General features: G+C 37.0%; 1 protein-coding gene across 4 annotated transcripts in view; it reads right to left on the reverse strand.

Annotated features, from left to right (window-relative positions):
* ICA1L (islet cell autoantigen 1 like) overlaps positions 1 to 18,817 on the reverse strand; it is an 83,638-nt gene that overhangs the window by 50,449 nt on the left and 14,372 nt on the right. For 3 of the 4 annotated variants that reach the window (XM_021075560.1, XM_021075559.1, XM_021075561.1), the window contains exons 2-3: positions 3,923 to 4,091; positions 1,890 to 1,962 (exon numbers count right to left, since the gene is read on the reverse strand). In XM_021075560.1, coding sequence (XP_020931219.1) covers positions 1,890 to 1,962; positions 3,923 to 4,084 — 235 coding nt within the window. In that variant the 5' untranslated portion in view covers positions 4,085 to 4,091. Of the gene's footprint in view, positions 1 to 1,889; positions 1,963 to 3,922; positions 4,092 to 6,071; positions 7,316 to 18,817 lie in introns of those variants that run through there. The other variant, XM_021075562.1, reaches the window with a different exon arrangement.

Raw genomic sequence — 18,817 nt, forward strand, 5'->3', positions numbered from 1 at the left:
CAGAAAACCCAGAGCATCTATGGTCAACTAATCTATGACAAAGGAGGCAAGAATATATAATAGAGAAAAGACAGCCCCTTCAATAAGTGGTGCTGGGAAAACTGGACAGCTACATGTAAAAGAATGAAATTTAGAACACAAAAATAAACTCAAAATGGATTAAAGACCTAAATATAAGACCAGATACTATAAAACTCTTAGAGGAAAACATAGGCCAAACACTCTCTGACATAAATCACAGCAATATCTTCTCTGATACACCTCCTAGAGAAATGACAATAAAAACAAAAATAAACAAATGGGACTTAATTAAACTTAAAAGTTTTTACACAGAAAAGGAAACCCTAAACAAAATGAAAAAATAACCCACAAAATGGGAGGAATTATTTGCAAACGAAGCAACAAAGGAACAATCTCCAAAATACATAAACACCTCCTGCAGCTCAATAACAACAACAACAACAACAAAACCCAATCAAAAAAACAAGATCTAGACAGACAATTCTCTAAAGAAGACATATAGATGGCCAAAAAACACATGAAAAGATATTCAATATCACTAATTACTAGAGAAATGCAAATCCAAACTACTATGAGGTACCTTACACCGCACAGAATGGCCATCATCAAAAAAGTCTACAAACAATAAATGCTAGAGAAGGTGTGGAAAAAAGGGAACACTATTACACTGTCAGTGGGAATGTAAGTTTTGTTGCAACTACTATGGAAAACATAATGAAGATTCCTCAAAAAACTAAAAATAGAATTACCATATGACCCAGCAATTCCACTCCTGGGCTTCTATCCAGAGAAAACCATGACTTGAAAAGATGCATGTACCCCAATGTTCATTGCAGCACTATATGCAATAGCCAAGACATGGAAGCAACTGAAATGCCCATCGACAGAGGAGTAGATAAAGAAGATATGGTACATATACACGATGGAATATTACTCAGTCATAAAAAGGAATGAAATAATGGCATTTGCAGCAACATGGATAGACCTAGAAATTACCATGCTAAGTGAAGTTAGACAGTCAGACACCAACATCATCTGCTATCATTTACATGTGGAATCTAAAAAAAAGGATACAATGAATTTATTTGAAGGACAGAAACAGAGTTACAAGCTTCAAAAAACTTATGGTTACCAAAGAAGACGGGTTAAGGGTTTGGGATGAAAATGTTGTAAAATTAGGTTGTGATGATGTTGTACAACTATGAATATAATAAAATTCATTGAATTAAAAAAAGAAGAAGAAGAAAGGAGATTTCAGCAATGGCAGGATACCGAGAGGGAATGACCATTAAAAAGAAATCCAGGGACGTATGATGCCTGGAAGCCAAAGGAAGAGTGTCTCAAGAAGGAGAGAATAGGAGTTCCCATTGTGGCCCAGCAGTAATGAGCCCAACTAGTATCCATAAGGACGTGGGTTCCCTCCCTGGCCTCTCTCAGTGGGTTAAGGATCCAGCGTTGCCATGAGCCGTGTTGTAGATCGCAGACAAGGCTCAGATTTGGCGTTTATGTGGCTACGGTATAGGCTGGTAGCTGCAGTTCCAATTTGACCATGAGCCTGGGAACTTCCAGATGCCTTGGATGTGGCCCTAAAACAAAACAAAACAAAACAAAACAAAACAAAACAAAACAAAACAAAACAAGACTCTGGGAAGGAAAACAAAACAAAATGAATCTGTGTCAGAGGATTTGATAAACTGAGGACACTGGAAGTTTAGGCATAGGTCACTGTAAATATTCACTTTTGTCATAAGAAACTTCTCACAAAATAGTTCAATAAAATACTATTTTTACATTAAATCTTTCATTTTCAAAATGCAAGTGAATATTCATTTTATGGGGAATTGTTGGATAGATATCTGATTTCATACCATTGAGTCTTAGCTGATATTTCTCAATTATCTTCAGAAGTTCAGTGCATGTCTCTTGAATGGAATGAAAGACCTTTGAAATATAAATTTTATTAGGACAATTTAAAGAGTCATAAACAAATATGGAATATAAAAAAAACACTTCAAAAGCAAAGCATTTTCTTATAAGTATTATGCCTATATTTCTTGACTGATATTCAGTTTTGGTTTTATTTCTGACATAAAAAGCACATTTTGATTTCCCTGATGAGGGCTGAAAAAAATGGTGATAAATACATGGAGCTAATAAAAATTTATAATGTGGAGTTTGTCCTCCCCTCAGCTCCAAACTAAATAGCAAAAAGGTAACTCTAATATAAACTACATCAAACACTGCCTACTACAGATGAAAAAATTGTAGATAGCCTTGGAAAATGTTAACTGACTTGGAGCTTGGCTTTTCTCCAGTATTGGTCTAAGAAAAACAGGTCAGTTAATGTGTGTAAAAATTAAACAGTGCATTAAAACATCAAAAATAAGGTACTTTTTGACTATTTTTGTTTAGAATTTTCCATGAATATTAATCCCCTCATTACCATTGGGGCTAAAACCTAACCAAAAAAATAAAATGTCCAATAGACTCCCATTTCAAAGCAAGCACATGAAAATTTGAGATCAGGACACATCGTGCACATGAGGTAACTCTTCATACATATCTATACATTTAGATTTTCCTGGAGAAACAAGCAGCATAGGTTTTAGGGTGCAGCCTAAAGAAGACTCACAAAGTCCTATGCTGAAGAATTGCTATTGAGACTTTAGTTCAAAAAGACCATGGCAATGTCCTAACCTCTTTTATCAAATGAATTTCTCATAGCACCATTAAGCCTGAATGTTCTATCTCTGATGCAGGTTTGCTATTATTTTGACATTTGATCAGGCCAAAGGAAGACTGATAACAGACACTAAAATCTAAATGGAGGACCAAACATCAATTTTCCATATAGGTTTAAGTATGTTTGGACTGCATTTGTTATATGGATTTGGCAATATAAAAAGCAATTTTAAATCCATATGGAAGGAGACCAGAAAAAAATATAAAAATTATAGTTCTATTATGGATGTGATTATGGCTGATTTTTTTCCCCATGGGTTCTTGAAAGATTTACATACTATTGCTTTGTATTTTTACAATAAAAATACTTATTTCAGCTTTAGTGAGGTATAATTTGACAAATAAAATTGAAATATACTTAAGGTGTACAACATGATAATTTAAGTATACATACTTGACTTTTATGTGTACTTGAAATGAAAACTATTTTACTATTTATCATTTTAAAAAAACAGTTCAAATATGAAAGAAAGTTCTTGGTTAATTCCAAATATTTGTCTAGTGGACAAGGATAAAACTGAATATAAAATATGTTACCCACAGATTACATAATGACGTGCAACAACACAAAAAATCTACTTCTGTGGGAATGAATATATGTGGAAACAGTGACAAGTTCTCTTAATGCTAAAATGTATTACTTACAAAAAAGTCCCTTCATTTTTTCCACATCATTAAATCTTAAGAAGAATACTTTCAACACAAATAGTAAAAGCTTGTTAAATAGAAATAATCCCATTTTCATAACTGTTATAGCAATGACAAAACTTTATTTTTTTGTAGGATGAAATTACTTAATAAAGACACTTAATTAGACTTATATTTTGAAGAATCCCAACAAATGATTATATTCCCAGCATAACAGAGCCCCTGCCTGGAAACATTTGTAAAATTTAAATTAGTTTACGTAACTGGAATTGGCAAATCTGTTTTTAAAAATCTAAACCTTTTCATTAATATACATGAGACCTTTTTCTAATTAGCCTAATTACTTAAGAGCAAAACACACATATAGGTTTAAAGTTACTTCATGATAATTATTTCTTTTATTTAAAATGAAAAACAGAGCCAAAAATGCATTATGAAATACTTTAACTCTATCCCTTAATAATAGAAATAAAAACAAGTTATATGTAGTACACAGGATCCTGAAATTTACCTCAAGTTTAGCATCCAGTTCAGCATCAGAAGCCACCACGTGCTCATCCTCCTTTTTTCCTGTTGCTCTGATAAAGACCTGTCTGGTTTTCCAGTACTTCTTTTGCATTTTGCTGACTACTGACTGGTTATCTTCTGGTCTGGGTTGACCAAAGGAATCCATGGAGTGACTACAAGGAATAGGCTAAAATTAAATTTCTTTAAAAATCTTTCCAATAATAAGTATCTATTTAGCCCATATTTAATCTAATTGAAAAACTGAAAAAGATACTAAATAGAATATTAACAGATAAACATGTTAATGTTGACTTTGTATGGTCTAAATTTATGCTTTAATTACAACTTGTACAAGTAACAGGCAAAAAGATTAATGATACTTATATTAATTTCAGTTAGGTAACGAAGGTGATAAAACTGTTTTGATTTTGGAATAACGGCTAGAAAGAATTCTATTTTATTTGACCAATGTGTATTTGTAGACATTCATTGGTTTCTAAATTTTGCTTTTGTGATAATACTGAAAAATGCACTTGCATACACATCTTTACATCCCACTATCCTTTCCTTAGGAAAACTTCCTATGGATTAACTGCTATTTTAGAAGAATACACATTTAATAAATATCCTCAGATATGCAAAGATTCAAATATATATACTTCTTTAGAAATAACATAAAGAACTACTTTAGTATCCATTAAATAAACAAAAACAAAGATCTTAGGTAGAGGGGAGATATGTGGTAAAAGAAATAGAGAAATTGTAAGCTTTGGTAAACTTAAAATTAATGTCTAAGTAAATGTTCTTTTTTTTTTTTTTTTTTGTCTTTTTGCCATTTTCTTGGGCTGCTCTCGAGGCATATGGAGGTTCCCAGGCTAGGGGTTGAATCGGAGCTGTAGCCACCAGCCTAAGCCAGAGCCACAGCAACGCGGGATCCGAGCCGTGTCTGCAACCTACACCACAGCTCATGGCAACGCCGGATCGCTAACCCACTGAGTAAGGGCAAGGATCGAACCTGCAACCTCATCATTCCTCATCATTCGTCAACCACTGCGCCACAACAGGAACTCCTAAGTAACTGTTCTTAACATGGTTAGCATGACTACATGTAGGAAATGCAAATGTGAAAAGTGTTCTTTAAGGAGATATAAAAAATAACAACAATTTTAAAAGCCTAAATTATTAGGAACAAAGTGAGTACTAAAGTATGTGACTCATTCACCATTTCCAGGGGAATCAACAGATAACTAATACATTCTTAATGTTGGTAAAGAAATAGAGGTTCACTTGCTTTTTATTTTGAAGTAATTACTAATGAAATAAAAATAGGATATCTAATTTCTAAATTATTAGAAACAAAACAAGAGAGTAAGAAAAACTAGCAAAAGCAAAAGAAGGCTGGAAAAACAGGAGGAAGACAACATAACAAGCAGAGTAAACTAAGATGACAAAATAAGAACAAATATGCTATTTAGTATGATAAATGCAAACTTCCTCCTAAATACAGACTCTCACATTTTAAAAACATTACTATATCTAACTATATGCTATTTGGGATCCACCTAAAACAAAAAGATAGAGAAAGAATTATGGGTTAAGTTATATCAGGTAAATACAGTACAAATAAGATGAAAGAAGGGATAACCGCCACATTAATACCAGATAAAGTAGGTTTAAATAAAAGGCATTGTACAGAACAAAGATAAAATGTAAAGTCCACAGGCGGCACTCTTCCACAATTTCACTGTATGTTTCCTTGGCTATCCTCTGGATTCCTGGGCAACATAGATTCGTCATCATTTAACTGCAGAACCTCTCATGTGCTATGCTGATAACTTAGTTGCATATAATTTGGGGTATAAAATAGGGAATTTAATCTTGGTACAGAAGGGGAATGACTTTAATGTAAGCATTATACTATCTGACACACAGTCTGGAGGGGAAAGATAAACTACCAAGTTTTCCCTCAAATTTCTATCTGCTTTTGATGGTTTTCAATTAGTTCTACCCCGTAAGATTGTTATCAGCATGAGGGTCAGTTCAACTGTATGTTAAACTGCTGAACTATTCCGTTAAACTGACGCAGGCTTAGGTGCATTCGGTTAAGGGAAAAAAATCCTTGGGAGTTTCAGAAGAGAATATGTCTTCCCTACCTTGACTTCCATGCTGATGTAGCTCCCACACTGTACTCCTGGCCTCTCTCCACTCCCTCACTAGCTCCTTCGTGGGGAGGAATAGTAGTTTATCTGATTGGATTTGAGAGCAATAAATTTAGCCCCCCTTTCTTCTCTGGAGTCTATCCTGCCTGCAGGACACACATTCCCCGACAAGTGGAGGACAGTGGCTGAGGGTAAATCTGCAAAAGGTGAGATTTGCACATTTGTGCTTTTCTGACAGAGGACACTGCTAAATCTGCTTGCCACTGAGGGTAGGGTGGGTAGAAAGCCAAGTCTTACTGGCTTGAGATATCAGATGGCAGAGCTCAAGGCTCCAGAACTACCAGAAATTCAGGAAGGGGGAGCCAAAGAGGAGATGACCCCCAGAATCTGTACAAAAGACCTCCCAAGACCTGTGCTGTTCACTAAAACTAATCACGAGGTAAGGGAGGGGGACCCATTGCTCCTTGCAGAAAATCAGCAGTTGGACACTGAGGGAAAGATTTCAACTGCTACCACTACAGGGGAGACAACCTGAAATTTGAGTTCAGCCAAATTAACTAACTGCCTTCAGGAATAAAAATTCTTCAGAGAAGCAAAGTGGTATTCACAGTCCCTAAAATCCATCATTTAAAAAGCCAAGTATCCAACCAAAAAACACTAGATATGCAAAGAAATAGGAAATATGTGACTATCTATACTCCATGAAAAAAAGCAGTCAATAAAAGCAGACTTCAAAGATTTCTCAGATATTGTAATTATCAGGCAAGTACTTTAGACCAGATATTATAAATGTGTACAAGATTCAAAGTAGGATATGTGCATAATACATGAATAGGGAGAAAATATCAAAAGAAAACAAGAGAAAATTTCAAGCTGCAAAGTTCAACAAATGCAATTAAAAACTGACTTGATAGGCTTAAAAACAAACTGAAGATGAGAGATATAGGAAGTTAAGTTCAAGATGAAGCAACAGAAATTACCTAATCTGAAAGAGAGAAGAAGAAGAGAAAAAAGACCCAGAAGAGGAAGGATAGAATGGGCAGAAAAATTATTTGAAGAAAACATCCTAAATTTTGTAAATGACATGAATTTATAGATTGATAAACACAAGGGAAACCACAAATAGGCACATCATAGACAAACTACTTAAATCCAAAGAGAAAGAGAGGAGTTCATGCTGTGGTGTAGTGGGTTAATGATCTGGCTTGTCTCTGTGGAGATGCTGGTTCAATCCTGGCCCAGTACAGTTGTTAAGGATCCAGCATTGCTGCAGCTGTGGCATAGTTGCAGCTCTGGCTCATATTCAGTTCCTGGACAGGGAACTCCCATGTGATGTGGGGCCAGCTGAAAAAGAAAAAGAAAAAAATATATATAAAGAGAAAATCTAGGGAGTTTCTATTTTGGCACAGCAGAAATGAGTCTGACTAGTATCCATGAGGATGCGAGTTCAATCCCTGGCCTTAGTCAGTAGGTCAGGGATCCTGCATTGCCATGAGCTGTGGTGTAGGTTGCAGATGTGGCTCAGATCTCGTGTTGCTGTGGCTATGGCCCGTAGCTGTAGCTCCCATTCGACTCCTAGCCTGGGAACTTCATCTGCTGTGTGTGGTGCCCTACAAGCAAAGAAAAAAAAAAAGCAAAAAAAATCTTAAAAATCCTCTAATACCATACATAAAAAATAAAGTCAAAATGTATTTAACACCTAAATGTAAGGCTACATATCATAAAACTCTCAGAGGAAAACATAGAGAGAACACACTTTGACATAAATTGCAGCTATATATGTATATACATATACATTTTTTTTTTTGTCTTTTCCAGGGCTGCACCTGTGGCATATAGAGGTTTCCATGCTAGGGGTCTAATTGGAGCTGTAGCCTTTGGCCTATGCCCCAGCCATAGTAAAGCCAGATCCAAGCCATGTCTGTTACCTACACCACAGCTCAAAACAACGCCAGGTCCTTAACCCACTGAGCAAGGCCAGGGATCGAACCCACAACCTTATGGTTCCTAGTCAGAATCGTTAACCACTGAGCCATGATGGGAACTCCAGATTTTTTTTTAGCAATATCTTTTTTAATCCACTTTCTACAGTAATGAAAACAAACAAAAATAAACAAATGGGACCAAATTATGCTTTGAAGCTTTTGCACAGCAAAAGAAACCATTTTTTTTTTTAAGAAAAAAAGGCAACCCACAGAATTGGAGAAAATCTTTGCAAATGAAGCAACTAAGGGATTAATCTCCAAAATACACAAACACCTCATGCAGTTCAATACCAAAAAAATTAACAATCCAATCAAAAAATGGGCAGATGATCTACATAGATATTTCTCCAAAGAAGACAGATAGATGGCCAAAAAACACAAGAGATGCTCAACATCACTAATTATTAGAGAAATGCAAATCAAAACTACAATGAGGTACCACCTCACACTAGTCAAAATGGCCATTATCAAAAAGTTTACAAACAATAAATGCTGGAGGGGGTGTGGAGAAAAGGGAACCCTCCTACACTGTTGGTAGGAATGTAAGCTGGTGCGACCACCACAGAAAACAGTATGCAAGTTCCTTAAAAAACAAAAATAGAGCTATTATATTATCCAGCAATCCCCCTCCTAGGCATATATCTGGAGAAAACCATAATTCAAAAAGATACAGGCAACCCAATGTTCACTGCAGCACTATTTACAATAGCCAACATGGAAGCAACCTAATTGTCCATTGATAGAAGAATGGATAAAGAAAGTGTGGTACATATATATAACGGAATATTACTCAACCATAAAAAAGAATGAAATAATGAAAAACTCCTTTGCAGCAACATGGATGGACTTAGAGATTATTATACTAAATGAGGTAAATTCAAACAGAGACAGACAAATCATGATATCACATATGTGGAATCTAATAAAAAAATGATACAAATGAACTTATTTACAAAACAGAAACAGACTCATAGACTTTGAAAACAAATCTATCATTACCAAAGAGGAAAGATGGAGGGGAGGGATAAATTAGGAGTTTGGAATAAACATATATACACTACTATATATAAAATAATCAATAAGGACTTACAATAGAGCACAGGGTACTCTACTTAATATTCTATAATCTGTATAGGAAAAGAATCTGAAAAAGAATGGATATATGTATAATTGAATCACTTTGCTATACACCTCAAGCTAACACAACATTGTAAATCAACTATACTCCAATATAAAATAAAAATTAAATTAAAAAACCAAAAAGCCCTTTGTCTTTAAGTTCTATAGATACTGTTATACATGTATCTGTTTTGTTGTTTCTATTATATAACATGCCTTAGCGTTCCTTAACTCTTTGAAGATAGAATCCCTACATCTGGGGGATAGGAGGATGTGCTTGGGCTGTGGGATGGAAATCCTGTGAAATCAGATTGTTATGATCATTATACAACTACAGATGTGATAAATTCATTTGAGTAAAAAAAAAAAAAAAAAAAAAAAAGAATCCCTATATCTTAGGTCATCTATGGTAGTCAACGAGAAGTATGGGATTCTATTGTCCCGCCTTCATAAGTAAGCTTCCTATGTCTCTCTGAATCTTTATTTTTTAAATTTATTTTATTTATTTATATTATTTATTTATTTATTTTTGCTTTCTTAGGGCCACACTCGCTGCATAAGGAGGTTCCCAGGTTAGGGGTCAAATCAGAGGTACAGCTGCCAGCCTACACCACAGCCACAGCAACTCGGGATCCTTAATTCACTGAGTGAGGACAGGGATTGAACCCGCAACCTCATGGTTCCTCGTCAGATTCTCTGAATCGTTTTTTAAAAAAAGAAGTTTGGGTGGTTTGGCCACACCCATGGCAAGTGGAAGTTCTGGGCCAGGAATTGAACCTGCACCACAATAGCAACCCAAGCCACTGTGTGACAATGCCAGACCCTTAACCTGCTGTGCCATAAGAAAACTCCTTTAAAAAGAGTTTTTATCTGTGATATTCTTAGGTTCTCTAAGATATGTTTAAGTAGACTGTATTTTCACTCTGGAGGTTCACATCTTCCTTCAGTTCTTAAAAATTCTAAGCTGTAATCTCTTCAAATATTTCTTTTCAGCTATAATTTCTTTTTATCTATATCTTTTATTAGGTGTTATTCTTTGTATGTCTTAATGGCTCTGTTTTGTTTTTCAGGGTTTTTTGTTTTTTGTCTTTTCAGGGCCACACCTGAGGCACATGAAGGTTCCCAGGCTAGGGGTTGAATCAGAGCTGTAGCTGCTGGCCTACACCACAGCCACAGCAACGTGGGATCCAAGCCATGTCTGCAACCTCACGGCAATGCCAGATCCTTAACCCACTGAGCAAGGCCAGGAGTCAAAACTGTGTCCTCTCGGATGCTAGTCAGATTCATTTCCACTGAGTCACAATGGGAACTGCATTGGCTCATTTTTTATGTCTGTTTTTCTGTCCTATATTTTAGATAAGACCCTCAGTACAATCTTCAAATTTATAAATTCTCCTTGCAGTTCTGTCCAGTCTAGAGTTTATCCCAGCTATTTTTTTTTTTAATCCAGTGACGTCTTCAACTTCCAAAGTTTCTAACTGGTTGTACTTAATAGTCTCATCACTTGTGTCCTTTTTAATGAATAGCATTCCATAATTTTTCTCTTTGTCACACTAAATATACAGAATTCTTAGACTTTTCATCTGGAGTAAATTCAAGTTCCAAATATTGATTTTGTTGGTTGAATTTTGTAAGTTTATTGTGAGTACAAAATCTTTTCTCCTTATTCCTCTCTCTGGTTACCCCTCTTTATCCAGTGATTATACACAGTTGTCTCCACTTCACATTCAGGGTTTCTACTTCCGCAGTGTCTTCTACTGATATTTTAGGGCCCCTGATATAGTGACACCTGAAATACTATTGACCTACTCAGGGTGTTGAAGTAACATTGTATGTAAAACACTTTTATTTTTTTGCCACCCTCGTGACATGCACAAGTTCCCAGGCTAGGCATCGAAGAACCCACCCCACAGCAGTGACAACACTGGTTCCTTAACCCGCTGAGTCACCAGGGAACTCTGAAACACGTTTAATTTCTACCAACCTGCAGAAATCAAACTCTCAGAAGCCAGCACATACTTCTATACTGAGAGCTCAGGACATTCCTTTCGGTCTCACTCACCACTTTGTCTTTCTATTTTGTTTCTGGTCAATGCTTATCTTATTATCTAGCCAAGATATACTTTCTGGGGTTTGCTTATTTTTTTATGATTACTATGAGTTTGGAGCAAAACTTACTATGCCCTCTTAACCAGAAATCTTTACTTCTAGAAAGAGTACAATCTTTTTTTTTCTTTTTTTTTTTTTTACTTAAACACAGATACCATGTAGAGCACTTGATTCATTTTGGCACTATACAGTATTTAAATTTGTACTTGTAGCTATCTCCTGGATATGGAATACAAATATCAAAATAAAACCAAGCAGTATTTTCTGTAGAGGTAGTTCTGTACTCACTTTCTGATCTCATTACTGTGACATCACTGAAAAGCAAACCAAACAGACTAATGGTAATGTGCAAACTGAAGTACTAATGTTCCCTTGAGCAAAACAATCTGTGAAGATTTTTGACTAAATATAACACTACTGATTGATGCAATTAAGAAAACACTTAGACAAGTCTGCCGTTTAATATTAATGCAGTATTCCTGATGACTTTGACTCCCAAGCCATGATTTTTCTTACAAACACAATCAGCATTTCCAGAAAGAATCAGAATTTGTTAATAATTCAACTTTGGGTTTGGGGTGGGTGTGGGGGGTGGAGTAGGGGAAGGACTGATAGAAAACACTCCAAAATGTCAACAAAGGTTTTCTCTGTAGTGGGATAACAGGTAACAGTTTTCTGTAGTTTCCAAATTTCCTACAATTAACATGTATAACTAGATTTTGCATAACTCTTGTTATTATGCAAAGTGTTTAACTGATTATCAAGCTTTTGGATTTTGTCTTTTTAATATTTACTATTACTATTCAACACACCAGTAGCCCTTATCCAAAGTAATAATCATTCATTTATTGTTAAATATATACTAGGTACTTTTTTTTATTTACTTTTTTTCCCACTGTATAGCAAGGGGATCAAGTTATCCTTACATGTATACATTTTTCCCCCACCCTTTGCTCTGTTGCAATATGAGTATCTAGACATAGTTCTCAATGCTACTCAGCAGGATCTCCTTGTAAATCTATTCTAAGTTGTGTTTGATAACCCCAAGCTCCCAATCCCTCCTACTCCCTCCCTCTCCCATCAGGCAGCCACAAGTCTATTTTCCAAGTCCATGATGTAGCAATTTTACTTATCTGAAATATGAGTAAGAATTATTAAGTGCATAAAAAAGTTGGAGGGAGTTCCCAGTGTGGCTCAGTGGTTAATGAACCTGACTAGTATCCATGAGGATGTGGGTTTGATCCCTGGCCTTGCTCAGTGGGTACTCAGATTCCACCCTTAGCCTGGGAACCTCCATATGCCACAGATACGGCCCTAAAAAGACAAAAGACAAAAAAAAAAAAAAAAGTTGGAGAAGTTAAAACAGTTTTTACAAAGCCTATGTATTAAGTCACATACATTTTTCCTTTTTAGAGCTGCACTTGGCATATGAAAGTTCCCAGGCTAGGGGTCAAATCTGAGCTTCAGCTGCTGGCCTACACCACAGCCACAACACCACCAGATCTGAGCTACATTTGCAACCTACACTGCATCTTTCGGCAATGCCAGATTCTTAACCTACTGAGTGAAGCCAGGGATCAAACCTGCATCCTCACAGACACTATGTCGGGTTCTTAACCCACTGAGCCACAACAGGAACACCACATACATGCTATTTTTAAAGGCATGCCTATTCTTCTCTCCTGCCAACAATCTCACACCTAATTAATAACAGAAATAGGATTAGAATTCAAATATGTCAGGTACCACAAGTGAAATATTCAAGGCAGAGATTTTAACAGCATAAAGCAAGGAAATGTCATTCCAAATACAGCCTAAAAAAGAGAAAGGTAGACTGATGACAAATAAAGTGTAGAGATGTCTACAGCCTAATAAGTAATGTGGAGCCAAGGAAGGTTTTTAAGCAGTAGAAAGACTAAAGAGTGCAGAACCATCTTGACATGTTCCAGACATAACCTAATAGGAGTCTGAACCAAGGACATTGGCATAAGAATATATACATATATATATATATATATATATATATATATATATATTTTGCCTTTTTGCCTTTTCTAGGGCCGATCCCTTGGCATATGTAAGTTCCTGGGCTAGGGGTCGAATCGGAGCTGTAGCCATCGGCCTACACCAGAGCCACAGCAACATGGGATCCAAGCTGCGTCTGCAACCTACACCACAGCTCACGGCAACGCCAGATCCTTAACCAACTGAGCAAGGCCAGGGATCGAACTCGCAACCTAGTTGGATTTGTTAACCACTGCGCCACGACGGGAACTCCAGCGTAAGAATAGATTTGAAGGAAGAGTCTATAGAACTTGTTAATAATGATTTAACAGTTTTGCTCCTGAAAAATAGGGCAATTAGGAGAAGAAGCTATCTAAGTGGGAACACTATGCATTTGGTGTGTGATATTTGTGAGTTTGAAATTACAAGGGACATCTGAGTTTACAGAAACATCTAACAACCAATTAAAACTAACAATCAATTGAAATAAAGACTGTTTCAAGCTTGAGTCTATAGTCAGAAAGCCTAAGTCTGAAGCCATTAACTCCACTATTTACTAGCTACAGGACACTGTACAAGTTATTTTAATCTCTCTTTTTGTTTTCTTGCCAATAACCTAGAAATGATGAAGTAAACAGATCACTATAAGAATCAAATGAGACAAACATATGTAAAGCACTTAGAACAGACATTTTTGGCAATTAGAACCATATTATTTGGAGTTCCCTCGTGGCTCAGCAGTAACAAATCTGACCAGTATCCATGAGGACTCGGCTTTCATCCCTGGCCTCGCTCAGTGTGTTAAGGACCCAGCGTTGCCATGAGCTGTGGTGTAGGTCGCAGATGCAGCTTGGATCCAGCGTTGCTGTGGCTGTGGTGTAGGCCAGCACCTGTAGCTCTGATTCAGCCCCTAGCCCAGGAACTTCTATATGCCATGGTATGGTCCTAAAAAGACAACAACAACAAAAAGGAATAACGTTATTTTATACTTTTGCATTTTAATTTTTAGATTGGAAATGATAATTTGGGAATTAGCTACATAAAGATAAACAGAACAGATGAGACCTTCAAAAAGAAAACAGGAATTCCTGTTGTGGCTCAGTGGTTAATAAATCCGATTAGGAACCATGAGGTTGTGGGTTTGATCCCTGGCCTCACTCAGCCGGTTAAGGATCCAGCGTTGCTGTAAGCTGTGGTGCAGGTCTCAGATGTGGCTCAGATCTGGTGTTTCTGTAGCTCTGGCATAGGCCAGCGGCTACAGCTCCAATTAGACCCCTAGCCTGGGAACCTCCATATGCAGCAGGTGCAGCCCTAGAAAAGACAGAAAAAATAAAAATAAAAAAGAAAGAAAAAGAAAATAGAAAGATGGTAAAATTTAGAAAAGGCTTGAGGAAGTTGAATCAAATTTGGACTAGGTTGCTGGTATTGTGCTATGGATTCACCGTAACAAGTATAATAAGTTAATGAGAAATATGTTCTATATTTAACAGATACTTAAGGAGTTCCCGTCGTGGCGCAGTGGTTAACGAATCCGACTAGGAACCATGAGGTTGTGGGTTCGATCCCTGCCCTTGCTCAGTGGGTTAACGATCCGGCGTTGCCGTGAGCTGTGGTGTAGGTTGCAGACGTGGCTCGGATCCTGCGTTGCTGTGGCTCTGGCGTAGGCCGGTGGCTACCGCTCCGATTCGACCCCTAGCCTGGGAACCTCCATATGCCGCGGGAGCGGCCCAAGAAATAGCAACAACAACAACAACAAAGACAAAAAAAGACAAAACAAACAAACAAACAAAAACAGATACTTAAATCCCATAATTGAAAGAAATTAAAAAGAATCTTAGAGGTTATCTAGTTCAACTTTACATCATCTAGTTCAAAAGGGATGGAGACTTCTACATAATGAGAGACCAGTAAAATAATTTTAAAAACATTCATCATAACCGAGAGTAACATGAAGTAGAGAAAACTTATTCTATATAGAGTTAGAGTGAAAATTTTATACTAATTCCATCACCCAACAGGAGTGCTATAAAGGGGTTAAAGTGTTATTTACCAACATTTGTCATAAAATCATTCACCAGAGCAGTAGCAATACAATCTCTGTGTACTTATTCAACAGTTTTTATAAGTAAAATAGCTTTTATTCTTTGGTTGACAAATATAAAATTGCCAACATTAGATCATATTTGACCTAACAAAACATAAATTTCATATGATTCAGTGTTCCTGCTATGGCAGAGTGGGTTAGGAATCCGACTGAAGCGACTTGTGTCATTGTGGAGGTGCAGGTTTGAGCCCTGACCTGGCATGGTGGGTTAAGGGATCCGGCCACAGCTGTAGTTCACAGCTGGTACAAAGGTTGCAGCTGCTGCTCAGATTCAGTCCCTGGCCTGGGAATTTCCATACTGTGTGTGTGGCAATAAAAAAATATTTATGTGGAAATCATTAATATTTTCAGTACTTTCTAAATGATTTTTAATTTATTATTATTTTATTTATTTATTTATTTATTTTTGGTCTTTTTAGGGCCACACCCACAGTATATGGACGTTCCTGGGCTAGGGGTTGAATTGGAGCTGTAGCTGCTGGCCTACGCCACAGCCATAGCAGTGGGGATGCAAGCCACATTTGTCACCTACACTACAGCTCACAGCAATGCAGAATCCTCAACCCACTGAGTGGGGTCAGGGATTGAACCAGAGTCCTCATGGATACCAGTCAGGTTCGTTACCTGGTACTCTGAATTTATTTTTTATTTTTTGTCTTTTTGCCATTTCTTGGGCCGCTCCCACGGCATGTGGAGGTTCCCAGGCTAGGGGTCTAATTGGAGCTGTAGCCGCTGGCCTACACCAGAGCCACAGCAACTCGGGATCCGAGCTGCCTCTGTGACCTACATCACGGCTCACAGCAACACCAGATCCTTAACCCACTGAGCAAGGCCAGGGATCAAACCTGCAACTTCATGGTTTCTAGTCGGATTCGTTAACCACTGAGCCACGACAGGAACTCCCTCTGACTTTATTTTTTTTAATTATTTTATTATTAAAGTGTAGTTTATTTATAATGTTGTACCAATTTCTGCTGTACAGCAAAGTGACTCAGTCATACATATATACATACATTCTTTTTTTATATTCTTTTCCATCATAGTCTAATCCTGGAAATCAGATATGGTTCCCCATGCTATACAGTAGGACCTTGTTGTTTATTCATTCCAAATATAACAGTTTGTATCTACTGTTAGAGTAACTCCAGACTCCCAGACCATCCCATTCCCTCCCTCCTCCCCCTTGGCAACCATGGGTCTGTTCTCTATGATAATTATTGACTATATTCCCCACCCTGGACATTTCATACCTGTGACTCACTTACTTTTCAACTGGAAATACCTCCTAATCTCTTTCACCTCCTTAATCTCTTCCCCACCCCATACCCCTCCCTGCTGGCAACCACCTATTTCTTCTCTGTTATCTATGATACTGTTTCTGTTTTGTTACATTGCAAAGGGCACTGTTACATTCTTTTTATGACTGAGTAATATTTCACTGTGCATATGTTTATCATATCTTCTTTATCCTTTCATCTATTGAAGTGCCCTTAGGTTGTTCCTATATTGTAGCTCTTATAAATAATTCTGCAATGAATGTTAAGAGTGTATACGTCTTTTTTTTTTTTAATTAGAATTTTCATTTTTCTCAGATAAATACCCAGCAATTGAACTGCTGGATCATATGGTAGTTCTATTTGTAATTTCTTGAGAAATCTCCATACTCTTTTCCATGTGGTTGCACCAGCTTACTTTCCCTTCAACAGTGCCCTTTTCCTCACCTCCTCACCAACACTTGATATTTGTTATCTTTTTGATAAAAGCCATTCTAACAGGTAGGAAGGGATATCTCATTGTGGTTTTGATTTGTATTTCCCCTGTGATTAATGATGTTGAGCATCTTTTTATGTGCCTGTAAAGCTGAAAGCATTTCCTCTAAGATCAGGAACAAGATAAGGATGCCCACCCTTGCCACTTTTATTCAACTCAGTGTTGGAAGTCCTAGCCACAGCAATCAGAGAACAAAGAGAAATAAAAGGAATCCAAACTGGGAAGAAAGAAATAAGACTGTCCCTGTTTGCAAGTGACATGATACCATACACAGAAAATCCTAAAGATACCACAACAAAATTATTAGAACGTATTAATGAGTTTGGTAAAGTTGCAGCATATAAAATTAATGTATAGAAACCTGTTCATTTCTATACACTAACAATGAACTATAAGAAGAGAAATTAAGAAAACAATCCTATTTACAATCATATCAAAAAGAATAAAATACCTAGGACCAAATCTGACTAAGGAGGTAAAAAATCTGTACAAGAAACTCAAGACACTGATGAAGGTGACACAAACAGATGGAAAGATATACCATGCTCATGGATTAGAATTAATATCATTAAGATGACCATACTACTCAAGGAAATCTACAGATTCAATGCAATCCTAACAAAATACCAATGGCATTTTTCACAGAACTAGAACAAATAATTCCAAGATATGTATAGCCAAAGCATGAATAGCCAAAACAATCTTGAGAACAAAAGAAAACCTGGTGGCATCGGAGTTCCTGTTGTGGCTCAGAGGAAATGAATCTGAGAAGCATCCAGGAGGATACAGGTTCTATCCCTGGCATTGCTCAGTGGGTTAAGGATCCGGCATTGCCATGAACTGTGGTATAGGTTGCACACACAGCTCAGATATACATTGGCTGTGGTGTAGGCCAGCAGCTACAGCTCCGATTTGACCCCTAGCCTGGGAACCTCCATATGCCATGGGTGTGGCCCTAAAAGAACAAAACAAACAAACAAACAAAAAACCCAAAAACAAACAAAAAAAACAAAAAACCTGAAGGTATCATGCTGATTTCAAACTATACTACAAAGCTACAGTCATCATAACAGCATAATATTGGCTCTAAAACAGACACATAGATCAATGGAACAGAAGAGAGGCCCAGAAATGAACCCACACTTATATGGGTAATTAACCTATGACAAAAGAGGCAAGACTATATAACTGGGGAAAAGACAGTCTCTTCAGTAAGCGGTGTTGAGAAAACTGGATAGCTACATACAAAGGAACCAAACTGGACTACATTTTCAACCATACAAAAAATAAAATATACAACCTGAAACTACAAAACTTCCAGAAGAAAAACAGGTAGTATGTTCTTTGACATTGGTCTCAGTAATTTTTTTTTTTTTTTTTTGCTTTTTAGCACCACACCTGTGGCATATGGAAGTTCCCAGGCTAGGGGTCTAATCGGAGCTACAGCTGCCAGCCTACACCACAGCCACAGCAACACAGGATCCAAGCTGCATCTGTGACCTACACCACAGCTCATGGCACCACCAGATCGTTAATCCACTGAGCAAGGCCAGGGATCAAATCCACAACCTCATGGTTCAGTCAGATTTGTTAACCAGTAATATTTTTTGACTAAGTTCTAAAAATCCTTGTTCATAGTAATGTAAATA

The sequence above is a fragment of the Sus scrofa genome, chromosome 15 (genome assembly GCF_000003025.6).
Source record: "Sus scrofa isolate TJ Tabasco breed Duroc chromosome 15, Sscrofa11.1, whole genome shotgun sequence".
Classification (NCBI taxonomy): domain Eukaryota; kingdom Metazoa; phylum Chordata; class Mammalia; order Artiodactyla; family Suidae; genus Sus; species Sus scrofa.